General features: G+C 49.7%; 1 protein-coding gene across 2 annotated transcripts in view; it reads right to left on the minus strand.

Annotated features, from left to right (window-relative positions):
* The window catches only part of ADA (adenosine deaminase), a 50,004-nt gene that overhangs the window by 9,546 nt on the left and 16,514 nt on the right, over window positions 1-23,944 (minus strand). For both annotated transcript variants that reach the window (XM_075011366.1, XM_075011365.1), the window contains exons 3-10: window positions 20,434-20,556; window positions 19,314-19,457; window positions 16,417-16,532; window positions 12,483-12,604; window positions 3,845-3,916; window positions 2,524-2,625; window positions 886-953; window positions 241-370 (exon numbers count right to left, since the gene is read on the minus strand). In XM_075011366.1, the coding sequence (XP_074867467.1) occupies window positions 241-370; window positions 886-953; window positions 2,524-2,625; window positions 3,845-3,916; window positions 12,483-12,604; window positions 16,417-16,532; window positions 19,314-19,457; window positions 20,434-20,556 (877 nt within the window). The remainder of the gene's footprint in view (window positions 1-240; window positions 371-885; window positions 954-2,523; window positions 2,626-3,844; window positions 3,917-12,482; window positions 12,605-16,416; window positions 16,533-19,313; window positions 19,458-20,433; window positions 20,557-23,944) is intronic.

Genomic DNA, 23,944 nt, shown 5'->3' on the forward strand with positions numbered 1-23,944 from the left:
GCATGCATTCCAGATTGCCACTTGTACACCTCTTGCTGGGTCAGCACCAGCCTCTTCCCTCACCAGTCACACCAGCTGAAGTAGCCTCAAGAGTTCCTTGAATGTTGCTGTTGCGCCCCCACATAATTCAGCTTTTTCTCCCCACCATTTTCATTCCAATGAACTCTCCTCTGGCTTCATGTTTGAAAAGGAGACAACTGCTCACGTTCAGCTTCAGCAGAATAGCCCCTGCCAACTCACCACTCTCTTGAATTCCTCTTCAGTGAAGCCCAGGGACTGCTTCGCTATTTTGTAATCCGTATGGATGGTCGAGTTGAAAATAAGCGGGTCATCAGAGTTCAGAGAGTAATTGGCTTTATCGCTCATAAACCTGGGAAAACAATGTCAAGTGGGACAAATATCCATTTGCCTGATTTGTGGTCTTCCAAATACACTGGAAATTGCCCAGCTTTCCACCCTGCTTGGCTACTTTGTAGCCAGGTGCAAAACCAATTCCTATCCAAGTGAGAGTTTGCATTCCAGAACTTCATGTAGCTATTCACCAACCTATTTCTGCACAAATTATTTATTGGACAGTTACTCAAAGAGCCCAGCCCCACTGCCCATTCCAGAGCCACAAAGACATACACTGCAACAAGGGGCTCAACCCCCTCCTAACTCCCACCCTGGTCGAGTCAGAGCAGGGACTTGAGGAGGGCAGAAAGCTCTCATTAAGGATAAAACTCTATCAGTGTATTTATTACAACTTCTCTGAACCGATCCCTTAAACGACGCTCAACATTCTGGCAAATGGTTAGAACTTGATTCTCGAGTGAAGTAATAAAGCAGCGATACGTAAGCAAAGTCTACTTAGTTACTTGAAAACAATATATTTAAACCTCTTACTGAATGACTGGGTGTTTCCTGTAGTCTGGATCACATGCTCCAGTGAGGATACTGGACAAAGGACAGGCCTACATAGGAACGGGCAAAAGAAAAGGCAGTCAGTCTTTTCCAGAATAATGCTGCACACAGAGACAAGCTCCAAAGCTCTCTAGTTAGGGGCTGGCCTGAAAACCCACCATGCAGATTTACTGCTCTGGGAAAACAACAATGATCATCAAATCCCAGCTTCTGCACCCAGCATTTAGCCCCATGCCGCCTGGAAATCAATGTTTCTGAACACTTTTTTGGCTATGTGTTTCTGCCCATGCACAGAAGGCCCTTGTCATTCCCAGACCAGCCTCACTTCCTGTAGAGCAGCTGCCCTTGGAGGGAGCAGGGATCTAGGATGCTGCCATGTGTAAATGAATGCCTGGCTTGGAAAGGGGCCACAGGATGATTTTACAGTAGAACCTCAGAGTTATGGACACCTTAGGAGTGGAGGTTCTCTGCAGCTCTGAAATGTCTGAACAAGACATGAGCACTTCATCCCCTGGAGGGAGGGGAGGGGAGAGCTAAGGCTGTAGCTGGGCTGTGGGGTGGTTCAGGGCTCCAGGGGGCAGAGACGGTCATGGTGTCTGACCTCATAGAGCACCAGAGCCCAGGACTTTGGATCTGAGGGGAGCTATGGGACTTGGAGCTTAAGCCCTGCAGCTCCACTCCCACACTCAGCCTTGCAGGGAATGCCAGGGCTCAGCTCCACGGCTCCGTTCCCTACTTCTGCCCTGTGGGAGTCACCAGGGCTTGGGCCTCCCCAAGGCTCTGCTCCCTATTTCAGCTGTGGGCACTGGGCCTCTAGCTGCAAGGCGGGTGTTGGCTGGGACTGATGCTGAGAAAGGAGCCGTGGGGCTGATGCCCCGACAGTCAGAAGCCCTCAACCCCTGGCCCCCACCTGCTGCCTGAAGCCCAGACCCACCTCCCCCTGCAAAAGCAGCCCCAACCCCTGCCCCCAGGGAAAGCAGTGAAGTACTGGGTGGGTACGTGAGGGCATCCACTGCTACTGGGTACTTCCAGTTCAGAAAGCATCCAGTTGGCCTAAGTCTGTTCCTGTCTGAGGTCCTACCGTACTGGTTCATATTCACTGGGTTTGGCTCTTTTGCACATCCGAGGAGGAGGAAGACAGGCCCCCATAGCTAGGGCCTCTTTGAAGAGCAAAGGTCTCCAAGATCTCACCTGCTGCCACTTGCCCCACTGAGACTCCTGGGGGCCTTACACCCTGGCCACTCACTGTCTGGCTGGGAAAGGGTAAAGGCCTCTCCCTACCCAGAGAGCCAGGGACGTGCCAAGACAGACTCAGTTCCACAGGCTCTCCTTCTCCAAGGCAGAGCATGACGTGACCTCTGGCACGCTGCCCAGAAAAGGACCCAAACTTGTCTCCCACTCAGTGACTGCATTTCTGCCATGTTCCAGTCAGCGCTGACAGTCTTTGAACTGCAGGTAGCAGCAATTTCATCCCTCTAGCAAAGACATTTCACATCCATGATCATTATCCAAAGTGCCCTCTGGTCGCGCAGCCCCAGCGAGGGTGGATCTCTCTCTGAGACAGATGCAGGAGATGGTTATGCAATGCCTCCACTCTGCGCCCACGGAATTTGCTATTACCTCAAAATGTATCTTCCTATCCAGCAGCTCCCTGTAAAGGCCTGGGTCTTCCAGGACATGGTAGCCATGCCCAATGCGCTCTGCCTTCAGGACATCGATTGCCTGCAGACAACATGGACTGTCTCTTAATTCTGGACTAGGACTTGACTCCTGCTCCCCAGAGCATCAGCCAGGCCCACAGGAGCTCCTGAGCCCTCTGAGCCACATACCAGGATGTCAATCCACCACCTGCATGTATGACATGGAGGCCCAGCTCTTAGAAGAGCCTGCTCCTTCTAAGCACTGTGTGAGGCTTAATCTCCGGCTCCCTCTTTGCATGACACACAAACGCAGTATTAACAGGGGTGTTGTGAGCAAGACACGAGAAGTAATTATTTTGCTCTAATCTGAGCTGATTAGGCCTCAGTTAGAGTACTGTGTCCAGTTCTGGAGGGCCACATTTCAAGAAATATGTGGAGAAACTAGAGGAGGTCCAGAGACGAGCAATAGAAATGATGAAAGGTCTACAAAACATGAACAATGCAAGAACACAAAGAACTGGGCTTGTTTAATTTGGAAAACCGAAGACAGAGCGGGCATGATAGCAGTTTTCAAGTACCTAAAAAGGGGTTACAAGGGAAGAGAGGGTCTTAAATTGCAGCAAGGGTGGACATTAGGAAAAACTTCCCAACTCAGGGTGGTTAAATACTGGAATAAATTACCGAGGGAGGTTGCAGAATTGGAGACATTTAGGAGCAGCTTGGATAAACATCTACCAGGGATGATCTATATCAGGGTCAGCAACTCCTGGCACAGGGGGCCAAGATTTCCCATCAGCACGCAATGTGGGAGTTCAGCCCTGCTCCTCCTCCCCCTCTCCCATTTGGGCTTGCTCAAAGCCAGGCCACCTGTGGACTAACGAAAGACCAGCTCGTGCTACCAACCACCACCTCAATGCTAAAGCTCTGCATCTTAATTTACTTATTAATGAAGCTGTTATAAACAGGACTATTAGTAACTTTAAAAAGCATCACTAGCACTCGGACCCCATATAGCGGTTAAGAGGTCAAATTTCAGCACTCTGCCTCGGAAAGGTTGCCTATACCTGATCTAGACGGTGCCTGATCTGCCACAAGGGCGGGGCACTGGACTGGAAGACCTCCCCGCGGTCCCTTCCAGTTCTAGTGTTCTATGATTCTGCTTCCTTAGAACAATACAGGGAAGGGAACTTGGCTCAGAGGGGCGGGCCAGGAACTGGCCTGACTACGTTTGTCCCCTACATTACAGCGCAGAGTATTCTATGCTGTAACTTACTCTACCGCCCATGCCTGGGGTTTCTTACCTCCCTGATGACAGACGGTGACCCAATCTCCCCAGCATGGACAGTCCGGTGAATGCCACATCTTTCAGCTTCCTGGAAAAGGCCACGTGAAACAAAGTGAAAACGCTGCCGCAGGACTGGAGTGGCACAGGGGACATAGGAACACGTGAACCAACTGTCAGGGCAGCAGCCCCACCACACAGTCCTCTGCCTTCAGGACAGGACAAATACTTGCACCTGACTGTGTGGCTGCTCAGGCATTGTCAGCCTATCACTCCAACCGCGGGAGTATCGACTGTGGAACAACACAAGCAAAACATGAAGAAAAGCAGTTACCCGAGTCAGACAGCACGGGCTGGATAAGCAAGTGTCTGGGAAGCCCAGCCAGCACTAGGGAATGAAAGGAGTCACCCGCTGCCAGTTATTCATAGCCCATGTGCAGTGAGTTTACTGAGCCTCAGTCCAGTCCTTAATGTCCACATCACACAGACCCTCCCCCACAGCTATCACTGGCCCTCTTGCAGGAGGTCTCAGCAGACAGGCCTGGAGCTAACAGAGCCCTGTGGACTGACCTCTCCTCTCCCTGAGGCAGCTGGCTGATGTGACCAGGGCCGGGGGAAGCTCCCACTGCCATGGCCTGTGCCATACTTGTTTTGGAGAGGAGGGCCTACTGTCTCCAGGGCTCTCCACCCAGCACCTTTCAGTGACTAAAGATTCTGCGGCTCTGGTAAATCCCCATGGCAGGGTCCCAAACCCTAAAATCCTGAGAATGGCAGCTAGCTCAGGCCCCAGACCAGAGAAGCTGCAGCAGTGCACACTTCAGTGTGGAGTAGCTGCTTAAGAAAGACATGAGGTTCCAGGCAGATCTGTATATTCCCACAGCTTCACTGGTCCATGATCTGAGGTAGCTGGAAAGATCCATTTCAACAGCCTTCCTGGCTCTTAAACAATCCTTAACTTCCCACTCAGAATTGTCCATTCCTCGCTGCAGGTTTATTTGGTTTACCTTTACCACTCGTCTACAATATCAGCACTAGACATGTAGCTTCAAGATCCTAGATGGCTTCTCCCCACAGCCTACCGCAAGGAATTCATACAAACAGCTCTCTCTCTAGTTGGCCCTATCGTAGTGACCGTCACAGACTCCTGCCAGCCAAATAGGGACAAAACAGAAAACTGGGAACGCCCATCCAAGGGCAGACATCTGATCTCATCATAAGCCTCTCTTTTTGAGATAACATTGGGAACGTGCCTGGATGTGTGACGCTCCAATGTGAAGGCAATTTAGAAAGGGAGCATTCCAGTCATGCTGGCCAAGAAAGCTTGATACATTGAATATTGATTTGCTTTCTGTTTTGGAAAAAATTCGTATGTTCTGATTGAGAAATCTGGACTTTGAAACCCCATGTGCAGCATGCTAGATATTAGCTGATACATTGCAATTTTCTATCCTGTTTTATATGCCTTTAATCTACCTGGACATAGTTAATGAACAAGCAATTGGTTTATCTCTTATAACGCAAGCCTAACAGTTGCACGAAATGAAAGTACAGCTGCTTGATTAGTGCTTATGACAAGAAATATCAGCATGTTAGAAAGGATAAGAAACTGCTATGTATGTAATATCTTATCCATAGGTACTTCATGAATGGCCTGGATTTAAAAAAGCAGCACTAGGCATTTGAGGAAGGAGATACATTTTGTTTTGCTTAGCCTTGAACTTATGTACTTTCACAATCAGTGTATTTCTTCCATCCTCTTTTCCTCACGCTCAAGTTTTTGCCTTCACGTTAAGACATTTGTACCGATTCTTCTGACCACCTCATATGGCAGACGGACAATTAAACGCCTGAGAGTGGCTGAGGTGGAATCAAGGCTATCACTTGACACCAACACTATTTTTAAATGTGCTGTCCTTCCAGGCTCTGTTCCTGAGCACCCTCAAGCTCCTACTGACCCATGTCAATCATGTACACCTTAAAATACAATCACTCTGAGAGTCCTAAAATCCTCATATACAGATGGGAGATATTTGCTCGGGCTTCCTTTAAAAGCTACAGCAAAGTAACACAGTCTAGCTTAAGAGAATACACTTCAGGAAAAAATCTCCTCCAGTGCTATTATCTTAGTTTACTAAGGCGGGGTGGGAAACGACTTTGAACATATGTTTATGTTAGTTATGGGATTGATTTAGGTTTTGGATTTTATTCAGCTGGAAACAAGGAAGAGGGAATAGCCAATTTCATATTTGGGATTGAACGCTCATCCTACAAAACACAACAGAAGCAAGCAGCCCTGTGCAGAGTCACTGGAACACCCAGGTGGAGCTGAATGCATGATCGTTTTACCCTCAATTTAATTTTGTGGTTCTGTCCCCTAGCCCAGTGCTGCAGAAAAGACAGTTACTGTTCCGTAACTGGTGTTCTTGAAGAAGTGTTGCGCATGTCCATTCCTCATTGGGTGTGTGCTGGTGCACGCTCAGCTACCAGAAGCTTTCGCCCTAGCCAGTAGCCATGTGGAGCCCCCTAGAGTGGCACTGATAAGGTGATCAAAAAATGCACCACCCGACTCCCCCACCCCCTGCCAGTTCCCTCTTGCCGACTACTCAGAGTGGGGAAGGCGGAAGGGTTTCTGAATGGACACGAGCAACATCTCGAAGAACACCAGTTACAGAACAGGCAACTGTCTTTTCTTCAAGCGATTGCTCGGGTCCATTCCTATTTGGGTGAATACAAGCCAATGCCTGGGAGGTGGGGTCGGAGCCCTGAACGGACTGCAGAGCAGCATCTTCCCATGCATGCTGCATCAAAGCATACTATGCTGTAAACATATGAATTGAGGACCAAGTGAACTGCCCTACAGATTTCTTGGATAGGCACCTGCACCAAATACACCACAGACGATGCCAGTGTTCCCGTGTAGTGTGCCCTAACAGGAGGGTGAGGGACCCCCGCGAGCTTGTAACACTCCTTGATGCACATCACTATCCAGGAGGAAATCAGCTGGGAGGAGACTGGAAGGCCCTTCCTCCTATCAGCAACTGCCATAAAGAGTTGCTGTGTTCTTCTAAAGGGCTAGTCCTATCCATATAGAAGGACATTAGAAGGGCACTGGCCAAGGTATGTAAACATTGCTCCCTCAGGGGGGCATGGGGCTTTGGGTAAAATACCAGTAAGGAAATGTCTTGGTTAACATGAAACGCAGAGACCACCTTAAGTAAAAACATGGGGTGAGGTCTCAGCCTAACCTTATCCTTGTAAAGCACTGTGTACAAGAGGTCCACTGAAAGTGCCCTCAACTCAGATGCCCTCCTGGCTGAGGTGATTGCCACCAAAAACACTGTTTTGTAACTCAAACAGCAGGGAGCAGGGAGCCAAGGGTTCAAAGGGGGCGCCCATAAGCTTGTCCAACACCAAACTGAGATCCCATGGGGGTAGTGATATCCGAACCTGGGGCTTGATTCTTCCTGAACCTTTCAGTAACCTTTTGACGATGGGGTCTGAGAACACAGAAGAGGTTCCATGACCTGGGTGAAAGGCTGAGATAGAAGCTAAGTGCACCCTAACCAAGAAGGGCAAGCTCTCTTGTACGAGACCCTATCGGTAATCTAAAATCAGTGGGATGGGGGCTTGCAAGGCAGACAGCCCTCTGTGAGACACCCGCACCGAAAACCTTTTCCACTTAGCCAAACCAGTCACCCACGTGGAGGGTTTTCTACTATTTAACAATTCTTCCTTTATGGGATCTGAACAGGCCAGCTCCCGGTCCCTCAGCCATGGAGCATCCACACTGTGAGGTGCAGAGACTGGAGATTGGGATGTTTCAGTCTCCCCTCTTGCTGCGTCAGCAGGTCTGGCCGGATTGGTGTCATCGGCTTGCGGATCGACAGGTGCAGGAGGGTCAAGCACCAGTGCTGACGGGCCCATGCCAGTGCCACCAAGATTACCGATGCCCCTTCTGAGCAAATCTTGAGGAGGACCCCGTGAACTAGTGGAATCGGAGGGAACACATCCATCAGCCTGCCTGACCAGAGGACACTGAAGGTGTCTGCCCAGGACCCCAGCTCTCACTGCAGCAGGAGCAAAATGTCCCGCATTTTGCATTGAGGTGGGAGGTGAACAGGTCCACCTGGGGATACTCCCATTTTTGGAAAATAGAATGAATGACCTCTGGGTGGGGAGACCACCCGCAATCCGTAAAGGACCTGCTGAGTTGGTTTGTAAAGGAACTGCAGCATGATGATGTGCTGTATGCAGAAGTCCCAGAGCGTCATGGCCTCGTGACACAGGGGAGAGGAGCGTGCACCCCCCTTTGTTGGTATAGTACATTGCTGTCGTGTTGTCTGTACTGGCTGACATGCAGTGTTCCGCCAGATTGGCCTTGAAAGTCGCACGTGCTAGTCTGATGGCCCCGCGCTCACTCAGTTATGCCAAAGGTCTGACACGCTTCAAAGAGCCTGCGTTTGTAGCTGACCCAGGTGTGCTCCCCAACCCCAGTCTGAAGCCTTCATTACTAGGGAAAGCGAGGGCTGCTGTGGGGCAAAGTGGACTCCTGTGAGGACAACCCCCTCATCCAACCACCAGTGCAGGGTCGACAAAGTCCGTGTTGGCACCGTAGCCACCAAGTCAACTGTCTCTTACAGGGCGATGCACTGATGACAGCCAGAGCTGTAGAGGGCGCATTCTTAACCTGGTGTGCTGTACCATGAAGGTGCATGCTGCCATGGGACCCGGCAAACGCAGCCAGCACCTGGCCATCATGGTGGGAACTGCCAGGATGTCTCAGACGATGGCCCCCACGGACCTGGACCCGTCGTCTGGCAGGAACGCCCTGGCACACCTGGTGTCCAGTCGTGCCCCTACAAACTACTGACTGAGACAGGACCAACACCGACTTTGCCTCACTTATCAAGAGACCGAGGCTGACAAAGGTTTGACAGATCAACTGTACATGCTGAATCACTTGCTCCCCAGAACAACCTTTGACTAGCCAGTTGTCTAGGTATGGAAACAGCTGCACCCCTTGCCTGTGTAGGTGTGCTGCTACTACCGCAGTGCTTTTGCTGAAGTCCCTGGGGGCTGCAGAGACACCGAAAGGCAGCACTGTGAACTGATAATGGTTCCCATCTGCCATGAACATGAGAAACCTCCTGGAAGGAGGGAAGACTGAAATGTGGAAATATACATCCTGTAAGCTGAGAGCCACAAACCAATCCCCCTGCTCTAGCAACAGGAGTACGATACCCAGGGATATCATACGAAATTCTCTCTCAAACTCGTTGAGACCTCTTAGGTCCATGATGGGTCTCAAGCCTCACTTTGGTTTTGGAATTAGGAAATGCTAGGACTAAAACCCCTGTCCCCTGAATGTGGGAGGAATTTCTATGGCCCCAGGACCCGAGAGGGACTGCAATTCCTGCTGTAACAGGATCTCATGAGGAGGGGCCCTGAAGAGGAACCAGAAAGGGAGCTGGGATGGAGGGTACGAAGAGAACTTAATGGCATATCCCCTTTCTCCCGTATGCCAGACCCACCGGTCTGTGGTGACGCTGCACCGTGTATGGTAAAAGGGAGATGGTGAAACGAAAAATGTGGGGAATCAACGTGACGCTCCCGACTGTGCCATCAAAACGGAGGCTTGGGCCCCTATGGGCCCTTTTGGTGGCCTTGAGATTCCTGGTCTGAATGGCGCCTGCCCGTCCTGTTCTGCCTTCTTCTGATGTCCCTTTGTGGCTACAGAAACTGTCTCTGCTGAGGACAGGGGTTTAAATGCCTGCGTTGGTTGGCAGGTGCATGCAGGCCCAAGGAGCAGAGGGTGGCCCTAGAGTCTTCAGACTATGCAGTCTTATCTGTCTTATCTGAAAATAGGGCGGGACCATCAAAGCGGGGGGTGCAGGATAGTCTGCTGGACCTCATGAGGCAGGGTGGAAACCTACAACCAAGCCCCCCTGCGCACTGCCACTCTGGAGGCCATAATCCTTGTGGCAGCACCTGCAGCATCCAATGCTGCCTGCAGGGCTGCCCTGGAAATCAGTTTGTCCTCCTCTACCACAGCTGTGAAGTCCTGCTTGGCTTCAGGTGGCACCATCTCAGAGAGCCTAGACAGTGCACTGACTGTAGCATAAACATACCTGCTAACCAGAGCCTGCTGGTTAGCAATTCTTAATTGCAACCCTCCCGCTGAATAGACCTTCCTCCCATAGAAGTCCAAGCATTTAGCTGCTCTCTTTTTCGGGGAGGGACCCTGGAACCCTTGGTGCTCTCTATGGTTAGCAGCGTCCACTAAGAGGGAGTCAGGTGGTGGGTGCGTGAACAAACGTTCATTGCCCTGGGATGGGACAAAATACCGTCTCTCATTCCTGTTGGCTGTAGGAAGGGCGGAAGCAGGGGTGTGCCAAACCGTTTTAGCCATAGGGGCAACTGTTTTGATTATGGGCAGAGCCACCCTGGTGGGGCCTGTGGAGAACAAAATGTCCTTGACAGGGTCCATTTCATCTCGGACCTCCTCCATTTGCACTCCCAAGTTTTAGACCACTCTCCTAAGGAGCTGTTGAAAAGCCCTGCCATCCTCCACTATGAGTGAGGCCAATGAGCCTGCCACCACTTCACCCGGGGAGGAAGACGATAGTCCTTGTACCTCCATTTGGAGGAGAAGGGCAGTAATGACCTGCTCAGGCATTTGGCCCTCCATGGAAATTACGAGCAAACCATGGGGCACCGTAGGCAAAGCTGGAATAGGCACCAGCTGGCCAGAAAACCCCATAACAGGTGATACTGACAGTGCCATTACCGCTCCCTGCACTTGAGTCAGTGCCGGTGCCTGCCCCATTGGCTCCAGATACACAATTCTGGATGGCGCCGGCACTGAAGGGGTCCAGTCCTGCTGTGACGGCACCGATGACGGTGCCAAGGTTGACGCTGACAAAGTAGACACAGGTGGCTCCATGATGACCGCCACTTCCTGTCTTTGTTCCAGTGGTGAGGCGCCCAGTGATGCTGACGGTGCCGAGTGTGAGATCGGCAGGGGGCCCAGCACCGTTAAAGACACTCCAATGGCCAGGCCCTGCGCCTTGTGGTCTGCCCATGGGGTCTAGAAGGGCCACTGCTGAGTCATATGCAAAGCCAGTGGCCAACCCCTACCATCCGAGCGATGACTACGGTGCCTGCAATGGCTATGGCGTGATCTTCTCAAGCTCTCACTCCATCCCGAGCTTGAGTAAAAGGAGTCCGACTCCGATGCCAATTCAGAAGCAGATGACCACGGCCGGGCCATCGGAGTCAGTGCTGATGTCATTCACGCCGAGGATGGTGCCGGTGCTGGACAATAGGGCACCTGAAACTGGCCCACAGTCTGTTGGGTCGGCAGGGGAGCACTCGGCACCGCATGTGGTGTTGGTGCCCATACCAAGTGCAGGGGTTAGCACCAGTTTCACGCCCATGAGCCCCAATCGCTCGTTTTGGTGCTATGGCCCCTGTCCTGAATAGATGGAGGAAGACCTGGCATGGTCATCTACAGAAGTCCCTGTGCTGCTTGCAATGCCTCCAGCATTCAAGGCAAGTCCAGCACCTGCGGGCTCCCACTCCACGCCAGCTTCAACGGACGCGGCTCCTGCCCTTCCGCAGTGCGTGCTGGAGCTTTGGACTTGAGGCCGCCCCACTTTGACTTCAGCAAGCGATGCCTCTTGTGCCTCCTCCTCTTCATCCACACCGGAGATTGACTCCAATGGCACTGAGAAGGTGACAGTACCTGTGCCTGCTCCTAGTACTGGGAGTCCTTAGGCAGCACAGTGGTTGACTGCACTGGTACACTGTGCACCGAGGAGGCTCCACTCTTTGCTCCTGCTGGAGATTCTTGAGGCTTAAGAGCTGCCTCCATTAAGAGGACTGTAAGGCCTTGGGCCATCTCTGTCAAAGTTCTGGGCTTACAGGCCTTACAAATAGGAGAGCGATCACACAAGTGTCCTTCCCACAAGCAAATCAAACAGGCCAAATGGGGGTCACTTTTGGGCATACGTTTGCCACATTTTGAACAAATCTGAAAGCCTGGGGAGCCAGGCATTCCCCGGTGCTGAGGGGGATGGAAAGCCCCACCTCAGCTATTAGTTAAAACACTAACTAATTAAGTACTAAAAACTATTTACACTTCAAGAACTATTTACACTACAATAGGCTACTAGCTAAAGATCTGAGCAGAGAAAGCAAGAGCTCCAAAACCGGCAGCGAGGCGAGAAGGAACGAAGCAAGGGTTGGGTGGCGGGGGCGGGGGTTTGGCTGCCACATGGACCCTATCGCTACTGGCTAGCGCAAAAAGCTTCCAGCGACTGGGCATACGCCCACGCACACCAAACTTGGAATGGACATGAGCAATCGTTCGAAAAAGAACCAAAGTTCTGAATGCAGTTCGGACACTTAAATACACCTCTTTATACTTAAATCATGTATATGCTCTATTAGTAATTTAAAAAACAAATTAAAAGAAAGATTTCTCCAATACCAGTAACATACATCTATTAATTTTAAGACATGTGTAAGTCCTACAGGCCAGGCTGCATCTGAACAACTTGCCAGATCCCCTTGGTACTGTGCTTTTTCTGCACTAACCAGGAAAACAAAAAAAACCCACCTTATGCACAATTTTGGGAGAAGCTAATTGAACAAACCTCATAAGCCTTCCTGTGCTCTGGGAAGGTTCCAGCCACCAGCTCATCCCCAGCAATGTCTATGGCTACCACTGTATCGTTCTGGTATTTCTTACACAGCTCCACCACCTCCATCGACCAGCCTGGAATGAAGAGCAGCAAGATTCAGGAGAAACATTCCACCTGGGTCACCCCTGAGCTCTTGTCCAAACTGACGCGGCTGTTCACAGGAATATAAATATTATCTTCATTTGCTTTCTGGAAGTTTTCCCACATGGGAAGCCCTATAAAAAGCAACAAAAGCCTAGAGCCAGATTCACAGACCAGAGCCAAAGAGGAAGAGCCCCACCAATGAGTGAGCTCACTGCCTCTAAAGTTAGTGGGCACAACAGACTTTAGCCCTGCTTATTAGGCTTTCCAAGGAGGCGCCTTCCATTATCATTACAGCCCTTGACAAATGCAAAAAGCCAATAAATTCCATGACTCAGCCCAGGAGATTGCATCACACAATCACTTTGCACTTCATAAGGCGTGGCCCTGACTCCATGGTATTGGGAAGAACTTCTAGCTGCAAGCTCTTGCCCCAAGCTAAACAACTGGACAGGGATGGGGTAGGCAACGAGATCCTGTTTAAAACAGAAGGTCATGAACTCAATGGCTCACCATCCATACACCCATCACCTGGAGTTATGCTGTGGGCATTAAATGCAATGGCAGAAGCATGATAATTCTATGAGTTAGTTACTAATCACACTCTTTCCACCCCCAAGCATTAAGATTAAAGGAAGGTAAAAGCTTTAGCCCTGTTTTATCAATGAGAAGTCTGAGACACAGAGGAACGAAGTGACTTGTCCACAGTCACAAAGCAGGTCAGGACAAAAGGCAGCATTAGAACCCAGCTCTCCTGACTCACCATCAGGTGTGTTAGTACTTACACAGTGGGATCTGTACCAATACCAAACCAGAACCCATCTCAAACTCTGGGCACCATTTACAAACCCTTAGAAGAACAATCCACACAGTGCACACTAGTTTTCAACACGGTGAGTGCATTAACTTGACAGCAACGGGACCGTAACAAAAAAAATCCAAACCAACTAAACCACCTCTCCCAAAACACAGCTGGAAAGACCAAGAACTATATAAAAACAGCGCAGCATTTAGCTGAGCACAGGGTAACCATTGCTCAGATCAGCAGGCAGCATTGGCTCTTGAAGAGAAAATGATATTTTGCAAACAAAGAGGCAGTGTAAGTAAAGCAACATGAAAGGACAGGATTCTATTGCTAAGGCCGTGTGAGACCGTGCAGGGGGTGAGGAAGGCAGGGCCAGGCAGTAGGGGACAGAAGGAGAGGGGGGGCAACCGCACAGGGGCCCATCATTTCAGAGGCCTGGAGTTCTGGGCTCCTTTAAAACGCTGCTGCAACATCATTCCACATAGCTTCAGATGGCTGAGGAAGGGAGCCAGCACCGTGCTCTGGGTGGTGCTAAATGCTGACCATCTTTGGCCCCACCTTTTCCTCCAGAAGTTCTGCCCCTCCTGGAGGTGTCAATTAGGGCTCTCTCACACCTTGCTGCTAGGCGTGAGGTGGCTAGCTGTTCTGCTGTCCACAGCAATACATCTGCAGGTGCCAGATGAGATCCCGGCTTATCCCTTAGTAAATACTCCTTTCCAAGTCTAGATTTATCAGATGCAATTTAAAAAGAGATGCATGTAAAACCACTGAGGACTCCAAAACCATCCAGAACCTTGGAGAGAACCATCCAGCCCACGGACAGTCTGCTGGGAAGAGAAGTACATTTCACTGAGGCTAATGAGTAGAAACAAAAGGTTCTGCTTTCGAGAAAGAAGAAAATGGCAACATCTTTTCTGAGCTAATGAAGAAAAGGGTGAAAAGGGCAGAGATGAAGAACTCAGGAAGCTCCAGGCATGTGGCTAAGCGGGATTTATTTTGGTAATGCTGCCAGCCCAGCACTTCCTCATTTAACCCTCACCTCACTGCACTTGGGATTTGTTTTCTCTTTGGGGGAGGGGACAGCATAGAGCGGAAAAATCAGAGATGCTTCTAACAGTAGTCAACTAAAATACAAAATGGGGGAGGATGGAAGGCCCTAAGGTAAGGGAGGCTCCAAGGTTCAAATCCACAGCTTGGAAAGACCTAGGGAGCAAGTGACAGGAGGGCAGAATTTACAAAAAAATAGTTTAATAAAGGGAAGCAGCAGCACGAACGGATTAGGAAACATGGGGCTTTTCTCAATGTGTCCCATCTCGTTCAATCTTTCTGAAGAACCTTCAGAGCACAAGACATGTTCTGAAGGCCTCTAACAACGCACCTGCAGTCCAGGCTGGCTCTCGGGGGCCAGGACTCTGTGACAAGACACTGAGTTTGCATGTGGGCAAACAGATGACTGCCCCCTCCCCCCAAAAAAAAAAAAATCTTGTGGGTGCACCTTCACTGTCCCCTTAAAAATGCATCCAGGAATGGCAGCTGAATGGCTCTTTTCTAGCTACATGGGCTTCATGGCTTGGGAGTACAGGCCGATCCCAGTATGGGGCGGGCAGGGGATGGAGAATGGCAGCATCTGCCCAAGTATCACCAATCCACGCTGTATGTGCTCAGAGAAGTGCCTCTATAGTGCTGTGTTGAGCACAATACTTATGATACTAGACAGAGGAACTTATGGAAGTGACTGCTCACTACACAAGCACCAGAGACTCTAGCCAGGTTCTGTTTCCACTAGTATTTTGAGACCGAAAGCTGCCAATTCAGCCCTTGGGTTGACGGTTCTGGGCACAGAAGTCACAGTCAGCAACAGGCAGCTGTTTTGCAAGTGCAGTTCCCACTGCAAATTGTGGGTGCTGAATGCACAGTCTACCACAATCCTTCAGTGGCTTCCAATTTAGAGTTCTCTCAGCTCTAGCACAGGCTGGGAAAACTACAAAGGGGAAGTTCTCTTCCTCTTTGAAATTAAGACCAATGTCATCTGTGCTGAAACAAAGCAGCCCCCGGCCCAAATCCTCATTCATCCCTGAAAACTGAGACTAAGTTGGACTGGTCTCCTGAGCTCACGGCCAGGAAGAAGGGATCTTCAGCCTCCCAGTACTTCAGTCAGCAAGCTGGAGAGCTGGCACAGGCAAGTGAGAATCAGGGAAATACAAGTAAAAGCCAGAGAATGACAGCACGATACCTACAGAATGTGTCACTTTGCAGCGCACTGCTTTGTGCGGGAATAAAAGCAGGAGGGACTTTTCTAGTAACAGCAACCAAAAGGAAAATGAAAGTAGTGAAATAACCACCCACTATCCAATTGCTCACTGGCCATATGGTTTGTGTCCCCCTGTCCCCAGGGCTGAGGAAAGAAGGGAAATCAAGATCAAGAAAGCCAAGCCCATAAGCAGCACCACTCTCTGCACCATGTACCCCGCAGGTTTCACGACTCCCATGGTCGTACAGGGCTACGCTCACAGGACACTGCCATCACCTCCAAAGGAGAGCCACTGTATGCAATGCTTGCCTCCTTACGGCTCCTCTCAACTAACAAAAGAGTGTATTTTATTGCACCTGCACCTCTGATGCATACGACATTCAAAGCTTCCGATGGAAGCAGCAGAGAATGCACTGCTCCAGTCTCTTGGGTTCAAATACCTGCCATAGCTTGGGCATATTTACAGACGGACACGTCAGACCTACCACAAAGCAGTCTCTGGCACTTTAAAAGATACTCTCATCTAACTGAGGGGTACATGCTTTGGCCTCCCTCACAAAGTGGCTTTGACCACCCTGAGCACCACTCTAAGATGGTTAGAAATTACTTTTTCTTTTAAAAACCAAAGAGGGAAAACTGAGCTAGCATCCTTCAATCCAGACTGGGAGAGAAGTCAGATTTTATGCCCCCACCCTCAAAAGGATCAGTAAAGGAGGGAACAGAGCAGCAGGTGAACTGTAATACATTACTTGGCATATGGCGCATGCAGCATAGAATAGACCTGGCTTTGATGTTGAAATCCCTTTCTCCATCCCGTAATCCCTGATTAACGAGGTTAACCACTTCATCCGGAGTTAGGTCGCCCCTGCAGGAAGAAAACTTAGAAGTTAGCTCGCCTGCTCCTACGGTTTGACTCCCCAGCAATCTGTAAAGTGACCATATCTCCCCGTCCCAAACACAGGACACGGAACTATGGGGGGGCGTGTGATAAAGGGCGGCTCCTCCTGGCTGCACCAAGCTGGGGAAGCAGCAGCCGCAGGTGCTCCCAGCCTCGTCCCCAGCTCCCAAGGGCCTAAATACAGGACAGAAAACTAAAAATAAATATAAAAATAAAAAGGGATGCCTTTTTCACACCCCAAATACAGGACCATCCCGCCCAATACTGGACCGTTGGTCCCCCTAGCAATCTGAGACTGCTTCTGCACGTGGGCATGGTAATGAGGTGATTCGAAGCAGAACTGAAACTAGGCTGAAGTAAGGGAGTGTTAAAGTGGTGCTCTTATTTCGAAGCTGCCCCATCTACAACGTCAGTCTGCACTTCCAAATCTGGGCAGCCACTGTTATGCAAATGAGGTGCTGAATATGCAGGTTAACACCTCATTAGTCTGCTTCAAATTGCCTCATTACCATGCCCCCTCCAGTGGTAGGGGGCAAGTGTAGAAGCAGCCTCAGAGGAAGAGAAATGGCTTCCTGAATGATAACAGCACTGAGCAGTTTGTACTGTGGGCTGCTAACAACAGGAGGCTCCCAACACTGTTCAACCCATTTGACTAGAGTGGAAGAGCGGCAGAAAGCGAAGGACTACATTCATACAAAAAAGGAGCTCTCTGCACTGCCTGCCTATTGGACGCTGGACCAGCCTGCTCAGAGCACGAGGGAGCACCGTCTGCCACCATCCATACTTCCAGGGCCTGATTTACTGAGGTACCTGGGAGCAGTCATGAAAGTGTCTGAACAGGTTAGGCCTGCGACTCCCTAAGACACAGCTCTGACTCTCCCTGTGCGTATATCTGCGGCACTAGCTACCTTTGTGACTGAGCTCCTCCGTGACCCACCTCGGTTTGGAGGCTGAAGGAGGCGGCACTGCAGAGCTGCATGGGATGCGTGTTGGCCCGAGAGAGACGCTTTCACAAACTCCATGCTAGCTCCCTGTATAGTTCTAAGTAAATGAACAAGGTCGCCTGCTGGGAAAGAGGAGCCTTCCTCCCACCCCCACCGCCCAGTCAGAAAGTCTTATTAAGATGCAGAGCTTTGCACTGTCCTGGCAGCAGCGAGTGGAGTAACAGAAAGCAGCAGAAGCTACACATCATATTTTTTGAGAAATCTCAGAGTTCTCCTCGCAAAGCTCACAGCTGGTTTAATCAGTGAGACAAAAGCACTAGTGACAAAGAAACTGAAAGCAGCAAGGGCTGTTCCCAAAGCCTCAGCCCACCAGCTCTGCTGGCAGAGAATGTTTCATTTTGAAGCGGGTGCTATGGGCGGAGGGATGTCTCTCTGAAATCTGGTGACTCCTTTAAGGGAGAACAGCTGTTTCTGCACAGACAAGACAATGCACCTGCGGCAAGATGTCCTCAGAAAACAGGAGCATATGGAGCAGTTATGAGATGAAAAACATTTGGGAGGACGGGGGAGAAAAAGTACATCTGACTGTTTCTGCATTCCAGCCAGAAATAAAAGGTGTGTTGCCTCAGGTCCTGCATAAACAAGGACTGTATTATACATCAACTAACTGACACCCAGGGCTCAGCTTCTCCTTGCCTGTGTTGAAAACAGTGCAAGAGGAGAAAGTGCTTTGCAAAAAACAGATGGAACAGCCTTGTTAAGGGATATTAATGTAATTTAACCTGTGCTTTGCAATGCACCTGTATGGATTCAGTTCTGCATGTAGTTTAGGAGCAAAACTGAACAACAAGCAGTGCTGTGGCACCTCAGAGACAAACAAATGTATTAGGTTGTGAGTTCTTGTGGGTAAAACCCACCAACTCATGTGATGAAGTGGGTTTTACCCTCAAAGGCTCACGGCCTTATAAATTAGTCAGTCTCCAAGGTGCCACAGGACAGCTTGTTGTTTTTAAAAGTTAGACACACCCAGCTACCCCCTAGGAATTTCTGCACATATGAAGTGTGCGTAATTACACACACTAATTTCTACGTATAATGCTCAAAATGGTGCTTGCTCACTGGGCAGGTCCTCTGCAGGGGAGAGGGGGACAACGGCACAGCTACCCCAGAGCCCAGCAACTCTAAAGGGCCCATGGATCTGGGTGCCACCAGTGCTGCATTACCAATAGAGGCCGGGAGCCCCAGGCCCTTTAAATCACCCCGTAGCACTGCGCCGCATGCTGCAGGCAGCTCTAAGGGCTGGGCGGTGCACCGTTCTCTGGACAGTGCTGATGGCTATGGTGGGAGTGGGGAGAGGTGTGGTGCGCTCACTGCCCCAGCTCTGTCCTTTCTGCCCGTGGCTTCTGGGAGCACAGAGCCAGGCTCCACCCACCTTGGTGTGGCTGTCAGCTACCCTGTACCTGGGGGATTACGAGCAAACGTGTCTAATTAGTTATGTGCTAGACAGCTATTGTAATTGCACACATAAATTAGGCACACAATTATGCATCTAAACAATGAACATCTGTCTCTCAAGTTAGCATGCGCCGGGAGCAAAACAGAGTTTCCCATTTTGCATTGGGCAAAGTGGGTCTTTGCTCACGAAAGTTTATGCCCAAATAAATCCGTGATTCTTTAAGGACTCCTTTGTTTTTGCAGATACAGACTAACACGGCCACCCTGCAGGTACTGGCTGGTCAGTGGTTTTTGTGACGATCTCAGCGTGCCGTGTTCACAATGTCTTACACTTTAGCGATTCACTCACTCTTTTTGGTCCCAGGGAACAGGACAGACACTGCAGTTGGCAAGGAGGTGAGGGCTGTACCGGACCTCAACATAAATCACGCCTTCTTTTGCTTTCATTTCTACTAACTCATAAGCTATTCTTCTCACAGCATCGTGGTCCCCCCTGTAAGGACAAGGACAGGATTAGTCTGACTTACGACTTCTCAGGAACCTCTGGGCTGACCAACAAGATTGGGGACAGTGGGCTGGCTGCAGGTCTGAACACTTCATAGTCTCACCAGCTCAAGAAAAAGCTCTTCACACACTCAGAGCACATCTACACTTACTGGAAGACAGATACAGCAGTGATCAATCTTCCGGGGGTCAATATAGCATACCTAGTGAGGCCACGCTAAATTGAACCATCAAGGCGCCACCGTCGACCCTTGTACTCCTCGCTGTCATGAGGAGTAAGGGAAGTTGACAGGAGGGTTTCTCCCATCAGCATCTTGCCGTGGGAACAGGAGGACAAATCGATTTCTGATACATCTACTCCAACTACCCAATTCGTGGAGCTGGGGTTATGTATCTTAAAATGATTTTTCATCATACTTTAGACCTGGCCTCAGAAATTAGAATGCCAGAGTCCTTTGGTGGGTAGTGAGCCATTTAGCTTCTCTCCTGGCCTGAACAACAAGAATCCCTGTGGCACCTTATAGACTAACAGATGTTTTGGAGCATAAGCTTTCGTGGGTAAAGATCCACTTCATCAGATGCATCCCACAAAGTGGGTCTTTGCCCACGAAAGCTTATGCTCCAAAATATCTGTTAGTCTATAAGGTGCCACAGAGATTCTTGTTGTTCTCAAAAGATACAGACTAATACAGCTACCTCTCTGATACTTGGCTCCTGGCATGGTGGCAGAGCTGACTGCATTAACTCTAAAGCAGCTGGGCAAAAGCTTATTCCCCCACTTTCCAGAAGCAAGTGATTTTTATTTCCTTGTATTTGCTTATCAATCCTCATTATCACAGTACAGGGAGATGGATACATTTTGGGACTTAAGAGTCCCCCACGCATTCTCAATCGGCAATTCTAGCTTTCCAGTGCTTGAGACCAACGAGAAATGTGCAGCAGTTACCAGGAAGTAAATTACTTACGCAACAGCAGGCATGTAGATAGCAAACTTTTCTAGAAACTGGGTGAGAGTGAGCGGTTTATTGTAACTGATATGCTGCGACAGCCCTTCAGCACTGTCTGCAGGGAGCGAAATTCCTCTTTTCCTAGAAAGAGATGCACAGTTCACAGACAAGAAGATGGGTTACACTTTTACTTGGAACTACAGCCAGTACTGCCGATGCCTGCTCTGAGTGTATTTCCCCACAGAACAGACACAGCACAGGCTGACCCACTGACAGCAATTCCAGGCTCAAAAGCAGAACAGTTGGTGGGCCCTCATGCGCGCACAAGCTGCCGCCACGTGGCTGTGGCCCACCTGACATTTAGGTAATGCTGGCTCTGGGAGGGAGTCTGGGTGTGAAAGGAGGTGAGGGGTGCTGCACTGGGCAGGGGTGCAGGAGTGGGTCACAGGGGCAGCATTTACTCAGGTGACACCTAAAAGCAACCGGCACAACCCTCTGGCAACAGCTCCTGGGTGTAGGCTAGGGGAGCGCTGTGTGCCACTGCTTGCAGGCACCACCCCCACAGCTGCCACTGGCCGCAGTGCCCTGCCAACAGGAGCAGTGGAGTTGGTACTCAGGGCAGGGAGACCTTCTTCTTCACAGGAACCTGATGGCCCCTTCTGGGAGTGGCGCAGAGCAAGCAGGAAAGCACCACTGTGCTGCTGGTGGCGGTAGCTGGGGTACCCCAAGTCCTTTTAAATTACTCAAGTCCCTGGACGGTTGTCTCCTTTGCTACTCCCCCAACCCATTGGCAAGCCTGAGCACAGGCAAAAGACAGCTCAGTCTTCCCAATAATGTCTCACCTTGGTGCCTCAGGAGTCCCACCTGGATAAGAGAGGATTCTGATCTCTGTTAGCAATAAGATTCAGAACTATCCAAAAGAAATTAAAGCAAAACGGAAACTGTTTTCCTGGTGCCTTGGTACTTCCTGGTCCTGGAAGCATAAGTGCCTCATGATTTCAAGAAATCATGTCCAGCCTCAGCTACAGAGACGAAAGCCCTGCCAACAAACATCAGCTTACTTATCTGAACTCAGCTGCTAACTAAACCTTGTCACGTTTGCTGATTGTGAGTCCCTGGAGTCAGTGAACCCATGATCTTTCTTCTGAGGCTGCCAGAAATAGACAACACTTGTGATGTGGTTTCTCTGGTGTGGGAATCTTTTCATTAGGAACTATGGCTGACACACAATCCTCTTCACAGAGAAGCCACAAATGAGTTTCTAGATAGGAAAGCCCATCCACCTCTACCAAAAGTGGGTAGTCTGAGCTTGTGAGCTGGATGGGGAAAGCTCCAGATCTCATTACTGAGGTCTTGGGCTTCTCCAGTTCCAACAGTCAACTACACCGCCTATCAGGCTGTCTTCCTGGCTGGTATGGCTAATCTGCTCCATGTACACGTGCTGTGTGATGTGGGAAAACTACACTATGTTCAGAGTTCAAAGGCCAAGGCAGTTAGCACAGATTAAGACCCTCACGCTCAGCATTCATCGCTCACCGTGATTAAGTACTACTCCTTCCCATTTCACCCTTTCCACTCTGATGACAAACGACTTGCCCAGTTCAAATGGCAGACACTTCATCACCTGGCTCTGCGAGTAGAACCCAGCTCACCCTGAGCCCTTGAACCAGGCCCTTATCTTACCCTCATTCCAATCCTTCCTGAAGGACTCTGTCAATGGTTCATTCAACTAGAGTGGGCTGGATGCAGGCAATTTGGTATCATCCACACATATAAAGAATAAGAGACATAGGCACACTACACTGTCTGGAAGTCAACGTATGTATTATAAAAGGTTGGTGAGTGCCTGAAAGGATTCAAACACACAGTTTTAGGGAGTTCAGAGACCACAAACACAAGTTTTAGAGCACCAGCGTACAGTCTCTCTCACGTCACTACAACGTCGCATTGTTTAGATGTAGTCAATCACCACCCAGCAAATTTAGATATGTGCAGTTTTGATCTGTACTAAGCCATTTTTGTGTCATGATCACAAGGAGCATTCTATGCTTGGGGACGGATTTTTGAAACAGATTCCCTCCATAAAACACTATATCAGCACAAACACACACACACTTTTGCTCTACCCTGAAACAAACACTGTACGTTGGAGCAATTGCTTTTATAGGTGCCAGCTTTACAGTAGATATGAAAATAACTGCAGTCCTCTCCATTCTATACAAGAGTGGGGCATCCCCAGGCTCCTGCCAAGTTGCAAGCACAGTTCCCTCAGGTGGGTGAAGTAGGGACACTCCAGTCTACAGGAGTGAAGAGAATCCCTCAGGTACGACAGAACACAATAATGCACCATGCCATAGGAAGTTGAATAGCTCCAGGGAGTTAGATGTATCAATGAATCCCTCAGGATACCTATCCAGACCCTGAAATCTTTAACCCACTTCTCGGCTCTGAGGAGATGCATAGGTAGATGAAATTAAAGGGAATTCACACACAACATACAAAGGGACACCCATCAATTAATGGATTTTCTTGATGCACGTTCTGAATATTTATGTGGACCCCATTGCAGAAACTAGTGCCAGTTCTAAGATTGCCCTGGCCAGAGAAGTCATTTCTTCACCACAGAAAACTATTTTATCACATGTTCCAATTTGTCTTAGATGATGCCATGGGTGATCCATTTCTACTGGAAACTGCTTTCCTGGCTAGAGCTCCTCCACCCAACTATATGGAACTGTTATTTGTCAGGATGTGGGAAAGACCCTACCAAGACTCATTCTCAGATTCAACCTAACCATGACATTGCCAGCAAGAGAGATTTCCACTGTACTTAGAGATTTGTCATTGTTTGCCAACGTCCCTTACCTGAAAATAAACCTTCACCTCTGGAAGAAGTTTGAGGTTTATCTCGTCTAAATGTCCAGGGCCAGATCCTTACCTTGTTAAATTATTTACTTTGCCCAGGGATGAAAATGATCTCTTACAGTGCTGTTGTACCACATCACGAGGCTCGGGGCAGCAGGGGTGGGACGCGGACAGTGACTTGGAGCTACCCTTCCCAACACTGCCCCTGTTTGTGGCCCAGTGGGAGCTGTGGGGGGCAGCACTGAGGCAAGGCAGCACACAGAGAACCCCTGCCACTCCTTTCCCTCTAGGTCAGCCCAAAACAATCTTTTCCACATCTGCTCCTGATCCAAATATCTGGTTATTCACACAGCACTAAGTATGCCACCAGTCTGGATGCAAGATGGGCAAGCAGAATCAAACAGAGAAATAACATTGCACGACAAGTGGGGGGTGGGGGGGGACCTGCTGAACACACACACTCTAGTATTAACACCACAACAGGTACAACCGGCCCAGCCAATTGCTTTCTGCAGACTAGGGACAGGCAGTCAAACACAACAGACAGCCAGGGCAATGCTGGAGCATTAGGGTTGCTTACCCATTGCAGAATTCTTGTAGTTATTAATGTGACAGAACACCGCAGTGTCTTATGGATATATTTAAAAATGGACTCGTACCTCAT

This window comes from Carettochelys insculpta, chromosome 17, assembly GCF_033958435.1.
Source record: "Carettochelys insculpta isolate YL-2023 chromosome 17, ASM3395843v1, whole genome shotgun sequence".
Taxonomy (NCBI): domain Eukaryota; kingdom Metazoa; phylum Chordata; order Testudines; family Carettochelyidae; genus Carettochelys; species Carettochelys insculpta.